At 43.6% G+C, this 20,664-nt stretch overlaps 1 protein-coding gene across 1 annotated transcript; it reads left to right on the top strand.

The window, feature by feature from the left end:
* The first annotated feature begins 5,978 nt into the window (after window positions 1-5,978).
* LOC143294210 (uncharacterized) lies at window positions 5,979-19,642 on the top strand. The gene is made up of 4 exons (XM_076605641.1): window positions 5,979-6,065; window positions 11,020-11,246; window positions 17,238-17,365; window positions 19,446-19,642. Exons 1-4 carry the CDS (start codon window positions 5,979-5,981, stop codon window positions 19,640-19,642), a joined length of 639 nt encoding a protein of 212 aa, XP_076461756.1.
* Window positions 19,643-20,664: the final 1,022 nt, after the last annotated feature.

The following is a 20,664-nucleotide window of genomic DNA, read 5'->3' as shown; positions in this document are numbered from 1 at the left end:
GCTGAAAGAGATCGAAATTGAACAGCCTTACTCAAGCGGATTGACAATTTCCTTGCAGCACTTTATTATTTTATTTTTCGGAAGCACAACGAAGCTCCCTGAGATACCTATCAAATGTGGGCATTAATCAAGTACCCTACTATCAAAATAGTTAAAACAAAGACAAGATAAAACAAAATGTAATTCTTCTTCAATTACACTTGTAGGCAACGGACAAATGAAATCAAGAACAGAATGTTTCCTGTAACGATAATAATGCTGCCAGATTTGTCTCACGAAATCTAAACCTTGTTGGACTATTCGCATGAATTAATGTGCTGTCAGGAACAATACAAACTGATCTGTGCATGTGAATCATATCATTGTTCTTTACAGAATAATCCCACATTTGCCATTCGCACGCAGTTTGTCTTTATTGTCACATCAAATATCTCATATCTTGCACACCTTGGTTTTCCCATACAAAACCAAAACCCAAATGGTACGATTTACAACACATTTTTTTAAACCCCTTTTTATTTTTTGCATCTGGTCAGTTAACATTCCATGAACTTTTCGTGATAACATGTATTCATGTTGCTGCAATGACAACTTGCAAGATGCATGCAAGGGTATTTCTTTTCTAATAACTCAAAAAGGAGGACAAGGGAGAAAAGAGGAGCTGTTTTGGAAGTTATTTAACACAGATTAAACCAGTCTGAACATACGCAAAGAGAAACTGTTCTGGAAGTTATTTAACACAGATTAAACCAGTCTCAACATATGCAAAGAGAAGCTGTTCTGGAAGTTATTTAACACAGATTAAACCAGTCTGAACATATGCAAAGAGAAGCTGTTTTGGAAGTTATTTAGCACGCAGATTAAACCAGTCTCAACATATGCAAAGAGAAGCTGTTTTGGAAGTTATTTAGCACGCAGATTAAACCAGTCTCAACATATGCAAAGAGAAGCTGTTTTGGAAGTTATTTAGCACGCAGATTAAACCAGTCTGAACATATGCAAAGAGAAGCTGTTTTGGAAGTTATTTGACACACAGATTAAACCAGCCTGAACATATGCAAAGAGAAGCTGTTTTGGAAGTTATTTAGCACGCAGATTAAACCAGTCTCAACATATGCAAAGAGAAGCTGTTTTGGAAGTTATTTAGCACGCAGATTAAACCAGTCTGAACATATGCAAAGAGAAGCTGTTCTGGAAGTTACTTAACACACAGATTAAACCGGTCTGAACACATGCAAAGAGGAACTGTTTTGAAAGTTATTTGACACACAGATTAAACCAGTCTGAACATATGCAAAGAGAAGCTGTTCTGGAAGTTACTTAACACACAGATTAAACCGGTCTGAACACATGCAAAGAGGAACTGTTTTGAAAGTTATTTGACACACAGATTAAACCAGTCTGAACATATGCAAAGAGAAGCTGTTTTGGAAGTTATTTAGCACGCAGATTAAACCAGTCTCAACATATGCAAAGAGAAGCTGTTTTGGAAGTTATTTAGCACGCAGATTAAACCAGTCTCAACATATGCAAAGAGAAGCTGTTTTGGAAGTTATTTGACACACAGATTAAACCAGCCTGAACATATGCAAAGAGAAGCTGTTTTGGAAGGTATTTGACACACAGATTAAACCAGCCTGAACATATGCAAAGAGAAGCTGTTTTGGAAGTTATCTGACACAGAGATTAAACCAGTCTGAACATATGCAAAAGAGAAACTGTTTTGGAAGTTATTTAGCACGCTGATTAAACCAGTCTCAACATATGCAAGAAAAGCTGTTTTGGAAGGTATTTAAGACACAGATTAAACCAGCCTGAACATATGCAAAGAGAAGCTGTTTTGGAAGTTATTTAACACACAGATTAAACCAGTCTGAACATATGCAAAGAGAAGCTGTTTTGGAAGTTATTTAACACACAGATTAAACCAGTCTCAACATATGCAGCTGAAGTGCTTTGAAACAGCACACCAAGACTTCTGAGAGTTCCGTTGCGTGCTTCCAATACATAGGTGAATGGAGAAACTGGTATATATCCCCTGTGCATAAGAGCACCAGTTAAATGTATTAGGTACTGGTTGAAGCTTCCCATGCTGCCTGTGTCCAGACAAACTTTTCGTGTAGCATATACGAGTCTGGCCATTCAATCTGTAAAAACTGTCTCTCTCTCTCTCTCTCTCTCTCTGTGAATGTTGCCATGTTGGTGGACGGGGTGGACAGGAGACAAGAGGGCTGTAACATGGAGGTGGTTTATGACAGCGTGTTTATCGAAATATTGTTCACGCCCCGTTGTCCGTAGGGATTCACTGCTGAGTGGACAATAAAGCATTCTCTCTCTCTCTCTCTCTCTCTCTCTCTTTGTGTGTGTGTGTGTGTGTGTGTGTGTGTGTGTGTGTGTGTGTGTGTGTGTGTGTGTGTGTGTGTGTGTGTGTGCCACTCCAACGCTGACCACCCACGCACATCATGATTTCTTTTGTCGCGGACATAGACCCCAGTCCCTCTACGCCAAAGAGCGCTGTTCGTGATCAAATATATGATGGGCACTCCACGGGATTGGAGAAGCTGTGACTGGGTTGCAAAAGAAAAGAGAAAACGGCCAACCAAAGGACAAAAAAAAAGCAAGAGCGAGCGTCAAGCCATATGCGAGATTAGTTCATGTCATGGTTTTCTCTCGAGAGCCTAGGATGACCATGCGTTGAAAGCAATCATCAAAAGACATCATCGATGGACATGTATGTGGCCTCTGAGCCCAAAGTCCGAGGTGCACTTGCGGTTCCAGATGGGTGCATGGAACGCTGGTTCCACACACACACACACACACATGCACGCATACATACACACCTTCACACGCACGCACGCACACACAGACACACATACACATTCACACACCGCTCCATGGCTGCTCTATTGTAAACATACCCCAGTCATCATAACTTCAAGTTAAACCACACAAGGACACACACAGACATACACACACGCGGACAAACACACACACACACACATACACACACGGACAGAAACACACGCTCTCATCCACTCACTCAAGCACACACACGCGCATACACACAAACATACAACCACACGCGCGCGCACGCCCGCACACACACACATATAACGCACGCACAATCTCTCTCTCTCTCTCTCTGGCTCGCTCGCTCTCGTTCTCACTCTCACGCAAGGAAGAGGCGAGAGAAAGAGAGAGGTAACAAAGAAACCAATTGCTAACTATTCATTGATGGAATGAAGAAATATGCACGTAATAGCGTTTCTGACAACACCTTCCAAATCTCTCTCTCACAGAGAGAGAGAGAGAGAGAGAGAGAGAGAGAGAGAGAGAGAGAGAGAGAGACAGAGAGAGAGAGAGAGAGGGAGATTCGTGATTCGAATCTAAAGCGAAAACAGATAACAAAACACACACACACACACACACACACCAAAAAACACCGATAGTGTGTCTTTCAAGGGAATAACATTTGCATATTCCATTCTCCCAGCTTCTTGCGCCAATAAACTCGCTAGCTAGGGATTCACTTTTTCCCCTTGGCCCCATCACTTTCAAAATTGCCCGCCTACGCACTGGCCGGAAAAAAAAGGAAAAAAAAGAGTCCCTGTATGGGGCGAAACACGTATGAATTAAATTTTGAGGAGGTGAATCAGCCAGGAGGAAAAGGATAAGAAAAAAAAAGAAGAAGAAAAAAAATTCAAAGAAAGACGGATGGACAGATAGCAAAAGTCGTTTAACTTCCAGCCCACCCCACTACCTACGCCCCCCCCCTCACTCCCCCCTCCCCCCGGCACCCCTCCCCCCTCGTCGTTTGACAGATGGAACTTAAAAAAAACCAAAAAAACAACAACAAAAAACTACCACCACCACTACAAAAAACAAAAACAAAAAAAAAAACAAAAAAACCCGCATAAAAATCAAATTCTGTCTTATCGATTGTTGAGAGAGACTTGGTTTCTTGGGCAGCTGTGGTTCTTCAATTGTTATTCCGTACCCAGCTGCCACGATCAAACCCCTCCCACCTCCTCCTCCCCCCTACTCCCCCCCCCCCCCAACCCCCTCCGTTCTCTCCTCCTCCTACGCCCTCCAACGCTCCTTTCTCTCCCCACCATCCCCAACCACCACCCACCCACCCACCCCGGACCTCCCTCACCTCCGCCCCCTTCCCTCCCAGTGGTAATTTCCGACGGCGTGATAGATTTGCGGTCAATCCAGTATAACCTTTCATTCTTTCTGAGGGGCAGGGGGTCTGGGTTTTTTTTTTTTTTTTTTTTTTTTTTCATTGACACCCACGCTCGATAGTCACATGGGGTGCACTCTAATACATACGCCCACGCGCGGGCGCGTATGTGCGTGTGCGTACACACACACACACACACACACACACACCACACAACTTCTCCGTCATTTGCCCACTTCTGTTCTTTCCAAATGTCAGTTTAACAGGAAAACAATAATGACATCAAAACACACACACACACAGAGGCAAACAGACAGACAGAGTGAGAGAAGAGACTAATAGAGACAGAGCGAGATAGAGATTGGCCATAAGACCATTTGATGGAAAACATCCATTGCAAACTAGGTACGTAAGTGCTGAGTTTTCAAATAAAAAAGCAAACAAATTTCAACTACCCTGATTGAATTAAAAGAAATGAAATTCTCCTTAAATCCAGAAACAATGAACAAACACTGAACAAAGCGCATCTGACAATTCCAAATGAAGAATCGAGTTTCCAAACTTGTAAACTTTGGACAGAAATCCTTCAGACAAGGAAAAAAAACCCAAACCACCAAGATAAACGAAAAACCTTAGAAAAATCTAACAGATAGCATTAGAATGACTTTTTTTAACACGGAAATTGGTTTCTTCAGAAATAAAGAAGATAGGAAATTCTAAACAGATAGTTTTAGAATGGCACACATTTGATTAACACATTTTCCATTGGTATTTGCATGCTGGAATTGATACCGCCTCTTTCGCCATCTTTGGGAATTCATCTTCTTTTCACAGCCCGGACACGTTTATGTTGTTGGTTTTTTTTCAATCTCGTCATCATGTTGTGACGACATATCGTTTTACGTCATAGGAACATCCTGGGAGGAAGTCTTCAATCAGATGATCTTTCTCAGGGCTCGTGGTATTGCACAGATGACGACAAGCGAGTAGTAAGTCTATCGGGTGATGTTGTTTTACCTGTCAACAAGTTGTATGTATGGTTGGTTTTGTGTTTGTACTTTTGTGCCAAGACAGGGGAACGTGAAGATACCATATACTATTTTATTGATTTGATTTCTGGTCTTTAATCTATTCACTCTCGGTGACATTAGACTATTATATATACTCAATCGAACATGGAAAAATCTTACCATGTTTCTCAACAAATAAATAAATGACACGCAATCATTAAAACAGAAACCATAGTTGAAAAGTCTCGCATGCAGCGGGCTACAATGTTACCATCGTTAGCTGATTGGCTACTGCCTCTTGGAGATAATAGAAATATTCATTGAACCACAGACAGATTCGGAAAGTTTTTATGATGACAGTGTCTGTATGTCTGTCCGAATATTAATTAGTTATGTGTGTAGTACGTGTGTATATTTGATCTATTCGTCCGTCCACCAATCCGACTTTCTGTAGCCTATGTTTGCCTGACAATTTACTTGCCCGCCCGCCAGCTTGCTATTTACCTACCTACTTATTGTCTATCAACTTATTTTTGTGAGTGTCTTTGAAACATTTTCATGTTAATATTTTATGCTGATGCGATTGTCGTTGTTGTTGTTGTTGTTGTTGTGTGTATTCTTAGCAACAAACGTTGGGCTGGGAAAAGAATCATTTTCCATTTTACCCACCCAGCAGTGATGTACGTCTTCAGGGCATGGAGTGACTCCGGATCACTGACAGTGGGGCGATAGCCATCAGCGATGACTGGCAACGTCTGGGGGATTCAAGAAGACGATGAACCTAGATGAGGTTGCCTCCATGGAGTCTGCTGCTGCTGCTGATTCTGTGTCCCGTGTGGGCCCCAGACCCCTCTCAGCCCACGTTTTCCAGAGTAAGTCAGTTCCTCTCTCTCTCTCTCTCTCTCTGTCTGTCTGTCTGTCTCTCTCTCTGTCTGTCTGTCTCTCTCTCGCCATAACGTGTTTGCTGCGACAGGTTGGAGATTTGGAGTGAATGTGAAGTTTTGAATGCGATTGATCGATGTCACTGCGCGCATTTTTCAATTTGAGTTTCAATGAGGTGTCAAAGTGAACGGACTGGTCCATAACATGCTGCACCACATCTGCGTAAAGAAAAAAAAGTAGATAAGAAAAAGACGCACTGCATTTCAGAATAAAACTAACTGACCAACCACCAGAAAGCACTTTGCGATAAACTGATGGTTTGCTTTGTGTTGTTGTGTTGTCTCTTTTTTTTTTCTTTTTTCTTTAACCTCCCATGAATCGACCTGCCCCCCTCCCCCGCCCACAGTCCTTTTTCATCTTTCCAGCCTCCCTGCATTCTGCGCCCCTCCCCCTCCTTTCCCCCCTTCCTCACCCCCTGCCTACATCTCTGACAAGTTTAGTGCAGCAGTTTAAAAGCTAACAGTTAGCATCACAAGTTAGTGTAAAAAGTCTTCAACAACTGATCCAACTCGTTGACAGATATCCCCCCCCCCCGCCCCCCCCCCCCCCGTTCCCGTGACCCCACCCCCACCGCCTCATAACTTCCTGCCCCCACATTTTTCCGATTCAACTCACCGCAGACGTCAAGTGCAAAAAGAACGATAACCCTGCAAAAAATAGGAGTTTTCACGCCCACGCACAGTATTTTACGAAACTGAGGCGGAGAGGTTGCGGAGGGGGTGAGTGGAGTGGGTAGGTGGGGGGGGGGGGAGGGGAGGGCTGGGGGGGGGGGAGGTTAGAGGGAATTTGCAGGGTGGGAGGAGTGAGTGTGGAGAATACAGCCTGAGGGAGGGGTGCGGAGGAGGGGGGGGGGGGGGTAGGGGGGGTAGGCAAGGGGGGTTGAGCCTGGGACATCCAGATTCCAGACGGAGACTTTGAAGATGGAATCAGCTGATTTCATTCCATTTTCCGAGTACCTCGCAAGTGAGAACAGTCTGGCTTTGTTACTGTGGTACGTGTGGACGATCACACTCACAGCTCACGTCGAGAAAGAAACGACACGCCTTCGTCTGGACCACGATCTGTGAGTCAGTTCTTGGCTGCAGTCATCGGCCACTGGATGGTCGTCCGTCGTCTTGTGTAACACGAAAAAAGTGATTCCGCTACTTTTGGGCCACAGAACGACGGCATAAAGACGTGTTTTGTTTTACTTTTATCGTCTAGGTTTATACTCTGGTGCATACATTTAATAAATTTGCATTAGATAAATTTGATTTTGAATAAATGATATCAATTATATGCACAGGAATAGCATTGCTGGTAAAGGTTTGTTTTCTGGACATTTCTGCTGCTGCTACTGCTATCACATAACAAATACTACGTATTCTACTGCTGCTACTGCTGCTGATACGGAACAGCGCCAGGAAGTCCCCAGTACGAGCGCGCGCGCACACACGCACACACACACACACACACACACACACACACACACACACCACATTCATCCTTTTCCACAGGCAGTACTTTGATTACTTTTTTTTTTTTTTTTTTTTTTTTTTTAGGTGAGAGCGAACATATCAAGCATACTGTTGTTCGAATTGATGTATCAAGACGGAAAATGTCAACACAGCACAGATTTTGTATTTGTATTTGTATTTCTTTTTGTCACAACAGATTTCTCTGTGTGAAATTTGGGTTGCTCTCCCCAGGGAGAGCGCGTCGCTACACTACAGCGCCACCCATTTTCTTTTTTGATATTTTTTGCTGCGTGCAGTTTTATTTTTCCTATCGAAGTGGATTTTTCTACAGAATTTTGCCAGGAACAACCCCTTTTGTTGCCGTAGGTTCTTTTACGTGCGCTAAGTACATGCTGCACACGGGACCTCGGTTTATCGTCTCATCCGAATGACTAGCGTCCAGACCACCACTCAAGGTCTAGTGGAGCCGTGATTCGAACCAGCGGGCTCAGATTCTCTCGCTTCCTAGGCGGACGCGTTACCTTTAGTCCATCACTCCACTGTAACTTGGTAATGTAATACATTTTTTAAATCAACAAATGCCCCCTTAATAACTTCTTTAGACCATAGTTACATCGTACATAAACTCTGTCTTCTGCCCAGGGAGAGATCATGCCATTTCCTTGGAAGTTCTGGTGGTCCGCTTTGTTGAGAAGGCGTCCCGAGCCCACTCGCGGAGTTTGAGGAACATGAATGTGACTGTTTTTAAACCTCCTATGTTATATGTTACATTTTGAGTCCCAGAATGAAATGGAACATATTTCTTGGTTCACTGTCAGCTCCAGTTAGGTGGATAGGGTCGGAATTTTGACAGTTGAGACCTTCTCGACTAGCTTGAGAAAATGATGTAAGCTGCCTTTCAACATTCTGTTTGCCATGTGTGTGTGTGTGGCGGGGTGCTGGGGAGTGTCCGTGCATTCATGTGTGTGCGCGTGCCTGGGATGCGTTTTCTGGAGGGCGCCATGGGTGGGTGGGTGGTTTCCGATGTTCAGTTGCGTGAGTGGATTCTGGCACGTGCTTCTGTGTATGCTTGGAGCAGAATTTCTGGAGAAACGCACTATATAATGTCCATTATCATTATTCTGTCATTTTGTGGAAATCCCGATCACCCCCTCCCCCTCTTCCCCCACTCACACCACCCCTGACCCTGTGAAAGACATCGGGTTTCGTTTCAGTGTTTTGTCAGCTTGTGTTTGTTTCTGATAAACGGGAGTCCGTTTTCTTGCACTGGTGACAGGCATATCATGAAATGTTGATAGAGAGTCATGGAAGATGTGTTCTGCCAGAAAGTCTTGCTTTGCTGCTGTGCTCTTTTGCACTGGCAGTGAGATTTTAAAACACTAGGGTGTGTATTAGTTGTCCATCATGCGGTGTCTTTTGACAGTATGGATTGTTTTGTGGGATTTTGCCTGTACTTCTTATTGAATTCCTGTTTCGTTAGCTTTGCTGTGATGTCAGTTATTACTGATATGTTAGAAATGTGAGGCGTTGTTTGTTGGATATGATAATGACACTATCACTACTGCTGCTACCACTGCTGTCGCTGCTGCTAATGCTGCTACTGGTAATGATTTCAATGATGGTAATGTATTTTCAAATATGAAAAGTATATGTTATAACTGAAGCGAATGTTGCGATGAGCTCACAAAATAGTTTGTCACTTCATATTTCTTAATCTCTCTCTCGGGCTGGGTGGAAAAAAGCATATGTATTTGCTTATCTCATTACCCTGGTAACATAAAATTTCGTTCTCTCTCTCTCTCTCTCTCTCTCTATATATATATATATATATATATATATATCTGTGTGTGTGTGTGTGATATTATTGTTTCCATGTCTCATCAATGGGTTTGTAAAAAAAACAAAAAAACAATCTTGATATTAACTGCTCGCGATGAATTGAACAAATGTCTGTGTTCTATATATTGTATAGCTTCAGCTGCCTCGGTTTCTCGTTTGGCAGTGAGCAAACTATTTGGGTGATGGATTGAATCTGCTGGGAGCGTTTCTGGCCCGGCCTGCTGCGTTTCTCAGCGCTGGAGCACTGCTGATGTCAGTCAGCTGATAATGCAGATGGAATCCACAGTCCTGGCACCCCGCCTTCCACTATTGTTCGCACTTCGCCCAATCAACAAACACTTTTCCGGCAATCAGCGCAACAGCTGAGGTCAAATTTCGGATAATCCTCCCCCCACAGACTGAAAAAGACAAAGAGAAAAAGTCGACATTCCAAGCATTCACTAGCGGTCATTGCCATTCCGCAGGACGTGTACTGGCTTTACCCAGGATGTGAAGCGCTAAAAAGAATTGCGCATGCACACACACACATGCGCCCATGTTAAAAATCCCCAGTTAAAAAAGATCAGACCGTAAAGCTAGGACTTTGACTTGGCGAAAGACGAAGTCCCATTGAGGATTTTTTCCCTTCTATGTCGCCTTAGAATGAAACTTTGACAAAGACACGACCTTATCAGAATGCCGATTTTAATTTCCTCACAGCCGAACAGTTGAAACAAAGGACTGTCACAGTCACGAAACTGGAGCGGTGCTCTAGTCATAATGTGCCCGACTTGGAAACCAGTGTCCGTGGGCACGAGTTCCATCCAGCCCCCTTCTACTTGACATTGGGTGGTTGTGTGGATGCTGCTCTTTCGGATTAACCGAGTTCCCGTGTGTAGCATGCACTTGGCGCGCTTGCGTGAAAGAACCCATGGCAACAACGGGGTTTTTCCTGGGCAGATGTTTATCTTATAAATAAAATCAATTTCTGTACCAAAAACAAGTACACTTGTGAACTTTTTTTTTTTTAAATGTAGGTGGTACCGCACTGTGGCGACGCGCTTTTCCAAGGAATTGTGACAAAAAAGCAACACAGCACGATACGACACGATGCAACAATACAATACAATACAAGTATGATAGTCAGTCGTGTCCGACGAGGACCACCAGACCAGCAGAGGAGGCATTTGCTGTCCTGACTATCTGGGCTAGAATCTGATTGTAGTGGAGTGTGTCTTGCCTGAGTAACATCTCCACTCTCTCGGCCAAGAGGGTTTTAGGACAGTCGGCGTTGGGATAGTTCCCAAAGACCAACTAGCCCATCAAGGCTGCAGCACTAAGAGTCAGAGTGCAATCTTGCCTCCTAATTTCAGAGTCACAGTCGTTCACAAAAGACTAAGCTGTAAATGACTTCTCATTGCAGCAGTGGCGAAACATTGATCGTGCAGCTCTCACTTTGCTGTCAGCGCAGCTGTAAGCTTTTTTTTCAATACAATACATTGCAACACAGCACAATACGATACCATACAATACAAAACAATAAATACATTACATTACAACGCAATACAATACAGCAGCAAGCGAAGTCTGTTATTGGTTTTTTCCCCAGCTTGACACTGCCGTGACGCCGCACAGCAAAGGGCTGGATGGACGACAGGAGAGGGACGGTGATGGAGGGACAGGATGGGGGGAACACCGTGGGGACCGTGACAGTGTGTGTCCCTCCCAGTGCCGGCTGCAGGGAGGGAAGGCGGTGCTGGGCTGTGCTGACGCTGAACTCCTGGACTTGGTGCAGCTGGCGGGCTGTGCTCTGTCCCTACCCACCCTGCGAGTCGTGTGAGTTTTCAACACATACACACGTGTGTGTGTGTGTGTGTGTGTGTGTGTGTGTGTGTGTGTGTGTGTGTGTTTGTGTGTGTGTGTATTGTGAACATAATTCATAACTCAGTGGTTCAAGAGTCAACCACTGCAAACAAAGTATGAAGGTTGACGTGTACGTACGTGTGTGTGTGTGTGTGTGTGTGTGTGTGTGTGTGTGTGTGTGTGTGTGTGTGTGTGTGTACTTACGTGTGGTGTGTGTGTATGTGTGTGTGTGGTGTGTGTGTTGTTTGTGTGTGTGTGTGTGTGTGTGTGTGTGTGTGTGAAAGAATGTGTGCTCGTGCCTGTACTAATGTATCTGTGTATGTGCCGGCGTGTGCGATTGAGCACGCACGTACGCACTCTACTGTTTGGTGACATTAACACTTGTTTTAGACAAGTCAGAGAGGAATCATCTTACATAAGACTCATTACAATAACCATGCAGAGAAATGACCGCGTTTTCGTATATACATATGTAATGAAGTACAAAAAGCAAATCACCCTTGATGAGTGTGTCTTATGCATGGATTCGTGTATTTTGAATAGGCCTACTGATATAATGTATGTATCCTGAAATGCTGAATTAATAAAATTCTGTTTATTCAAAGAAAGAACCGTCTTTGCAGGGGTTAAAGCATAATATTGAAAAGCACGTTTTCAGCGCACTGAAAAAAAAAAAAACAATCAAGTTTTCCGGAAGACATGTTACACAGAAGATAGTCACTTTCGTCTTCTGCTGCTTCTTCTCGGCATGCATATCGTACATCCAGCATCCATCTCCACGCTGTATATTCTGCAGATGAAGAGGAGTAAAATGTCAAGGCCTTATGCATCGCTAGATTTACATTCCTGACCTATTTCACACTCGACCTTTGCATTGAAATAGATTGCGCAATGAGACAGACTTCAGCAGAACGCAGATTTGGGGTGTTTTTTTTTTTTTTGTACCCCTTGATTATAATACTTTGTCTAGCTTTCGATCCAACGTTGCTGAAAGCATTAAATCCAAATTTTGTTCCACGCAGATGGGCTTAGATATAAGCGATTCAATCCTTAAACAGTCCAGCAAGATATCTCAAGGTAATGAATAGAATGCTTTAGACTGTCATAACCCATAAGGGGTTGGCCATGTACCCCCCCCCCCCCCCCCCCCCCCACACACACCCCACCCCTTCCCAGACTAACTAACGTCCCGACAACACACAAACACAGAAACACAGAAGTGTTCAGCTCGTTGTTTTACTGTGGTCATGCAAAATAAGTATTCGTGACAAATCAAAACACAGGCAATCAATAAATATCCCTCCCACTAACCACAACACAATTGTACATCAGCCGCAGAAAACTGCAGCACCAGTTCAGTTCACGATGCTGCCAGAGTTCACAGGACTAGAACTCCTCCCGACAGGTGAAGACGTGACGGTACTTGCAGATTCGATGGCTGGGAAGGTCGAGACGAGAGAGACACAATGGGAAAATGGGAAAGGGGAAAGGGCACGTTGGAAATGAGGAGTGGGAGCGGGAGTGGGAGCGGGAGTGGGGAAGTTTTGGGGGTGGACACAGTAGAAGGAGAACGAGGACCGTTCCACAGTTGTGTCCTGGACATCCGTTGAAGGCAGTGGCACGGGAGGGAGGGAAACACAGGAAAAATCTGTAAACAACCCGCTCCCACGTCTCTGAAGACAATGCCTCTTTTACAGGTTACAAATAGTACACCCCCTCCCCCTGCCCCTCCTTAACCAATACACATTACACCAAACAATACAGCAAGTGGATAACCCCTTTACATAAGCCACCAGCGTACAAAAGCTATCGCCGTGAGAAGTATTCGAACCGTTTAGTATAGTTTTCCCTAATATTAAAAGGGTTAAACCAGCACACAGTCCAAAGCGCCCATTACGACTAACCACAAATGGCAATAATATTTCAGTATCCACCATGCTAGTTCCGAATAATAGAAACGGCACCAGTGAAGCGTTGTCACAACCATACCGCATTTCCATACACAAAATGTTTCGGAAAATGTACAGACTGCAATTACACAATTTCCATTATAAAGGAAACAAACTGGAAACAATCCGAGCAGAATATAATGATGGCAAAATGATACACCCAAACACAACAAATTTACTAATACCCCCAAATATTTAGAAGTAAAAGAATACTGGATTTAAAGGCAATATTAACATTTTTACCCGTGCACTCTTCGATGTTGAAGTGAGAAATCAAATCCACCCGAATGGGTATACCGGCTTGTGACAAAGTTGTGCACCATCTCTGGTTCGACATTCTTATATTATAATTAACATTTTTACCCGTCTGCAGTACAAAACATACGTGAGAAAGTCCAAAAAGGGGTGAAAATGTTAAACATATATATGTATAAGTTTGTCGACTATAGTAGACGATTTTAAAACGAACTTGTCGAGATTAGAAAGGTGTCTAAAAAGGGATGCTTTTGGGGGCATTCCATGCACCTAGCAAGGGGCTTGGAAAGAATGGGGGAAACGCAAAGTGAAAGAAAAAATCGGGACCCATGGGTCAGTTCGAACTTACCCGTCTGTGTTACAAAATATACATGAAAACGATTAAGACGGGAGTGTGTATATATACACAAGTTTGGGTCAGTACTCGTAATGAAACTTGTCTCGATTCTAAACGCCGGTATGTCCGAGTTCGTGGGGCATTCCATGCATCAAGCAGTGGGCTTGAAATAGAAAAAAAATTCGTAAAGAAATCGGGAAGCTTGTCGCTGTCATATCTCCAGGAGCGGACATGCGCGAACGGGACGTATAAGGCAGTTCGATCGAAAGCGGTCAGTGTACACGATCGCCAGGTTATTTAAAGTGAAGACGGAATGAACTGTACCATGCTTCGCGAGAGGATGAAAACAGAGTGGGAGACGAGACAATAGGTTGTGATCCTAACATGAACATGACTGAAAATAATAAAACAGCTTGCATGAAACACCGTCACGTGTGTGCGACGTCAAAAGAGTGACGGCAGTCTCCTGTGATGGGTCCGTTCTTTTCGGCCTGTTTCGTTGTACGTCCTTGCTGTATCGGTTCCGACAGCACTGACCAGGTACACGTGGAAACCGCACACCATTCCCTGTATTGCAGTGCTAAAATGCGTTGCACAGAGGACTTAATATTAAAAAGTGAGCGGGACTGGTGGAACTGACCTTCCTTAACAACGTGCTGTGCAGAAAAGTCACATACCGAAATAGGAAAGTGCATTTTAACGGCCGAGTCAGTGTCCGTGCAGAACTTAACCGTTTCAGTTGGACAGCTGCACGTCCCTTTCTCGTCAGTGATGCTTTGGCCGGCTGTGAATGTTCAAGTCAGCGATTTCACGTGTGTGTGTGTGTGTGTGTGTGTGTGTGTGTGCGTGTGCGTGTGTGTGTGTGTGTTGAGAACTTCATTCCGTGATTGTCCGTGGTGTGTGTCAGACAGCTTGTTTCCTCAGTCGACAGCACGCGTCACATACGTGTGTGCTGTGTCCTGTGTTGCATGTCAGTGTGCTCCTGGCCTTCCGTGGAGAACTGAGGGCGAGACATAAAATATTTAGCTCCACAGATGGCCATTCTTTCCGTACGCACACAGTTGTCCATGTTACGTTCGGAACCCATCAGTTGTCTAGTCCTCCACTCTTATTTTCATCCTCCCGCTGAAACACGGTGCATTTCATTCCGCCGTCTTCACTTCAAGTACAAGATTGTCAGTGCACAGTAACCTCTTTCCTACGTCCTCTTCGTGCACATCCACTTCGGCAGACAGGACAGGTCGTGCATGTACAATCACAACATTCCTTCAACATGTGTCTGGCAGTGCACAGTGACAGGTTCATTCCGTGTTTGCCAGTGTGTCCGTATAGTTGCCGCGGGGGCTCAGGCTGACTTCATTCCGTGACTTATGATGTTGTGCGTGCCAGTGTACACTCACAAGTTCATTCCGTGATAATGTGTGTAGGGTTGACAACTCCATGGTTCCGGGATTGTGTGTGTAGGCACTGACACCTGACTTCATTTCGTGGTTTGGTGCGCCGACGGTGTACACTGACAATTTCATTCCGTCAGAGTGTGTGTAGGGCTCGGCGCAAAACATGTGGATTCATGTACTACGTCGGTAAGTACAATCGCAAACCCTTGTGTCGTCGTGCACTGTCGTTTTCAGCCTCGCGCGAACTGGACTCCACACTTCATTCCGTTTACAGTTTCGAAGTGCACAACTCAATACCCCGAAAGCAGCACTCCATTTTTAGACACCTTTCTAATGTGGACAAATTCATTTTAAAATCCTCTTCTATAGTCGACAAACTTATATATATAATTAACATTTTTACCCGTTTTGGAGTTTTTCACGTATGTTTTGTACTGCCGACGGGTGATTTCGAACTGACCCATGGGTCCGATTTTTTCTTTCACTTTGCGTATCCCCCATTCTTTCCAAGCCCCTTGCTAGATGCATGGAATGCCCCAAAAAGCATCCCTTTTTAGACACCTTTCTAATCTCGACAAGTTCGTTTTAAAATCGTCTACTATAGTCGACAAATTTATATATATAATTAACATTTTCACCCGTTTTGGACTTTCTCACGTATGTTTTGTACTGCAGACGGGTAAAAATGTTAATTATGATATAAGAATGTCGAGCTAGAGATGGTGCACAACTTCGTAACAAGCCCGGGTATTTTAGACACCTTTCTAATCTCGACAAGTTCGTTTTAAAATCCTCTACTATAGTCGACAAACTTATATATATCTAATTAACATTTTCACCCGTTTGGGACTTTCTCACGTATGGTTTGTACTGCAGACGGGTAAAAATGTTAATTATAATATAAGAATGTCGAACCAGAAATGGTGCACAACTTCGTCACAAGCCGGTATACCCATTTGGGTAGATTTGATTTCTGACCTCGACACCGAAGAGTGCACGGGTAAAAATGCTAATATTGCCGATTTAAAAGATTTCCAATTAAAAAACTTCATCCCAACTTACAAGCGCCCATACCCGTTTCACTTTGATAACAAAAGTCACAAGGCACATCACTAAATTAATATTACGAAGACAAACACAGACTCCCTCACCTGTCACCAGGTAAATAGGCACACCACTGGCCCAGGGTGAAACAGACCCACGCAGACCAAAATTGAAGAAGAAGGGGGTGATAAGGACAACGCCCCACAACTTCACTGACGGCACCCAACAGCACACACGCTGGAACGGCGACCCGTCTCTCCTCAAAGCTCGGCATCAACAGCGTAGAGGAATCTTTCCTAGATTTATGAACTCGGCTCAGAGTTCAAAACAATGTTCAGGAGAAGGGACATGCCACATGCATATCCCCAGATATACTCGTGGATACGCAAGAAGGAGAGAGAGGGGTGAAGGAGAGAGGTGGAGATTGAGAGTGGGGAGAGAGAGGGGGGGGGGGGAAGGGATGGAAAAGAGTTGCACATGAACATGCGACGATCGCCAACGAGCCGTGACATAGACCTATCTGTTGCTTTTTTTTCTTTTTCTTTTTTTTAAATCCCTGAGAAAGACAATGGTGAGTACACCTTCAGAGTTATATTTTATCAAAGTTAAGAAATAGTGCAACAATGGAACATGGTTGGACGTTCATGCTACCCAGCTTAATGCGTAACTAGGAGTGGTCGCGGCAGTGTTGTATTAATCAATAGGATCTCTTTTCTTCACTGTCCTGAAATGGTTATTGGCCATTGCAAAGAAGTGAGTGTTGTCATTAAAACAAGAACGTGACTAATTACTGATCCTGATCCTGATGTGTGTATACGTGTGAGTGAGTGTGTGTGTGTGTGCCTGTGTGTATGTATGTGCGTGGGCATGTGCGCGCGCGCGTGTGTGTGCGTGCGTGTGTTTGTGTGCGCGCGCGCGTGCAATCGTGCGTGTGTGTGCGTGCGTGTGTGTGTGTGTGTATGTGTGCACGTGCTGTTTGCAGGGAGTTGATCTCCCGTCACTTCCCCTGCAACTGCACGCTGGTTCAATTCGTGGCACTGACATCTTCCGCACAAATCGTGACCTCCATTTCCACCCCCGGCTGCTCGCCATCACTTCTCAGTCACTGTGGTGAGTCTGCCAACAGTTTTTAACTCTGTCCGAACGATCGACAAAAGAGGAGACGAGGTCAGCGTTTCACCGCTGCTGACATCATTAACATGTTAAAACCGGAAGGTTCTCACATTGAAGAGATGGATGAAAACAAGAATACCGCATTTCTAACGGTTTCTAACGACCAAAACTATAGGCTGGGCCATTCAAACACCCACTGGGAGTGAATTAAGGGACTGTCCTATGGATCCCCACCTTTTTTTTTTCTTTTTTTTTTTTTTTGGATGGTTTCCTTGCACGTTACACTGCTTCCTTCATAGGGGCGTGTGTAGCTTTCGGTTTTTCTGTCTTTTCCCCCAACCACATGTCTTTTCACTCACCCATTCCGAAGCTAAAAGATTTTGGCGCAGTGTGTCCAACTCAGTGTGGTTTTAGGGGAAGGCATTTTTGACGGGTTCCCGATTTGAACAAGAAAAAAAAATTACAACAAACTGAACTTACGGAAGTGATGAATTAGCCGATCCATGGTCCTGAGGAGGCGATCACTGATTTAGGTCGTGTCTCAGGCTGTATTATATACTGGTTGAACGGAGCATGATTTTAGCTGTGGTTGAGATACATCCTTGCTTTTGGCTGCGCAGTCACCTTATTCCGTCTTCTCATTCCCTCCCTGCCATTCAGTACTGTACAAACGTGACTGACTGAACAGTACATGGTGCCTGGGAAGGATTCTGGAAACGAACAGTATTTTTTTAGAGATGAGTTTGTTTTGTTTGTTTGTTTTGCTTTGTTTTGTTTTGTTTTTTCATAATGTGTAGAGTAGTGGAGTGATGACTTACAGGTAACGCGTCCGCCTCAAAAGCGAGAGAATCTGAGCGCACTGGTTTCGAATCCCATGGTCGCCAGTGTTTTCTCCCCCTCCACTAGACCTTGAGTGGTGGTCTGGACGCTAGTCATTCGGATGAGACAATAAGCCGAGGTCCTGTGTGCAGCATGCACTTGGCGCACGTACAAGAACCCGCGGCAGCAAAAGGGTTGTCCCTGGCAAAATTATGCAGAAAAATCCACTTCGACAAAAATACAAAATCGATAAAATTGCAGGCAGAATATAAAGGGTGGAGCTGTCAGTGTAGCGACGCGCTCTCCCTGGGGAAAGCAGCCCGAATTTCACACAGAGAAATCTGTTGTGCCAAAAACAAAATAATACAACACAATACAATACAATACAATACAATAAATTACGTGACAACTTGTCAATTCAAAGAAGCGGAGTTTCAGTGATGTGCGCCCACAAGTTGCCAGTTGTCTTTTCCAGCCTGCTGGTCAGCTGGTCGTAATTGTCATTCATGGTGAGTTTATGTGTTGATTCATTCACTGAAGCAACTTGACCGAACATCACTTCTTCTTTTTTCCTTTTCCTTTTTCATTTTAATTTCAAAACCTACAAGCTCGAACAAGACCTCTTCTTTTTTTTCTTCTTTTTTTAAAATCTATAACCCACATGACCGAACAAGATTTCTTTTTTTCTTTTCATTTAAAAAAATAATCTAAAACCTGTCGCGGTTGGACGTCGGATGCAGTATACCCGTGCCTCACACGATCATATCACAGGACTCGAGATCGACAGCTACAATCAGAGCCGTCAAGAACTTCAGCGTCCAGTCAACGACAGGCCTAGACTACATTCGCCAACTGCGCGAACAATAAAGAGTTGTTGAGAATGCTCAGTTAAAAAAAAACTTCTTAAAAGAGAAGAAGAAAAAAAGATGTGGTAATTATATTTGGCGTTCTGAATGATTGTGTTTGTGGGGTTTTTTTTTATTTTTATTTTTTTTTATAAATAAATATTAAATGTTAGCATTCTGAACGATTCTTATTTTGTTGATATAATTTGACGTTCTGAACTAATCTTTAAATTTGTTGATTAACTTTACCGTTGTGAACGATTCTTTAGACACGTAAACTTTAATGTTCTGAACGATTCTTTATATTCTTCATTAACTTAAGAAGCGTTATGAACGATTAAAAAATCTTACCCATACTATATCATTTTGTCGTCATTTAAGTTGAAGCAAGTGCTGTGGACTCCTGTGTACAGATCATGTGGTACGAACCAGCAAGGTCGGGAAGAGAGGGCCCCACGTGTTACAGTGGGCCGCCTTGAGGAAGCATGGGATGGTGGGCGGAAGTCCCTTCTTGGCCCTGTCTTTGGACCATCTTTCCCCCGCCCCTGCTGTGTCCAGCATCGTTGTTAGTATGTGGCGACAACAACAGAAACTGGTACACTTCGTGTGATATATATCTCTGTGTGTGTGTGTGTGTGTTTGTTTGTTACGTGCGTGTATGCGTGCGTGTGTGCGCGCGAGCGGGAGTGTGTGTGTGTGTTGTGCGTGTGTGTGAATATATTGTGTCAGGTTCCTTTGTTTTATCATTCATAATTTCTTCTTGTGAAGCACATAGAGATGAAGCAAGCACTTTCTAACACACAGAATATTTTTGTTCTTTTTCAGCATATTTTATCATTAGTACTGTTAGCATCATTGTCACACATTAGCAATGTTTTATTGGGTTGTTTTGTGTTGTTGTTATATATATATATATATATATATATATATATATATATATATATATATATACAAATATGCATATATATATATATATATATATATATATATATATATATATATATATATATACACAAATATGCATACTTTAAACCGTGACACAAAGATGCGATAGATCAGTGCCGATATTTTACCTGCATCCATGAGCCACGGCAGTGGTGCTAAATCAAACAGAATTTTAGATTTTTAATATATACATATTTCTCAAGAAACGTGATACATTCTCTGAATAATCTCCCATACATTACTACCTCTTGTATTTTTTTTCATAGGAAAGTACCCGGAATCGCAGACAGAAGAGCGCGTACACAACAGGAAAGAGAGCCAGTGACGGACGACCCCAGCACATCATACAACAAGAATCCACGTTGAAAGAATTTGAACCCGGAACTCTTGCTGGCTACTTGCTCCACCGGATCCAAACCAAACAACACCAGTCTGTTCAAAATAGAGCCAGACGCAGACGTAACAGCAAAGAAATTAGAATAACAAACAAACCCAGCAGAGAGAAATTCAGCGGACTGGGCAGTCACGAGGACTACCAGACAACTGACAGAAAACAGCTCCGAACGCGTTCCAGTGTGACAAAGACCAAAATCAGGACAGGTGGGAACAACATCCTTAACGGACCCGACATGATCAACTATGGTAAAATCGAAATGCCTGCTGTGGACGACGACAGTGGCCACTCTC

Source organism: Babylonia areolata, chromosome 19, assembly GCF_041734735.1.
Source record: "Babylonia areolata isolate BAREFJ2019XMU chromosome 19, ASM4173473v1, whole genome shotgun sequence".
Lineage (NCBI taxonomy): Eukaryota > Metazoa > Mollusca > Gastropoda > Neogastropoda > Buccinidae > Babylonia > Babylonia areolata.
This window is presented reverse-complemented; position numbering and strand designations above follow the sequence as displayed.

Bases quoted from the DNA above. Each gene is read 5' to 3' on its own strand.
- LOC143294210 (XM_076605641.1), top strand. From the start codon at position 5,979: ATGAGGTTGCCTCCATGGAGTCTGCTGCTGCTGCTGATTCTGTGTCCC. The intron at 6,066-11,019 runs GTAAGTCAGTTC...TTTTTTCCCCAG, and splicing joins CTCAGCCCACGTTTTCCAGA to CTTGACACTGCCGTGACGCC. The intron at 17,366-19,445 runs GTGAGTCTGCCA...TCCTGTGTACAG, and splicing joins ATCACTTCTCAGTCACTGTG to ATCATGTGGTACGAACCAGC.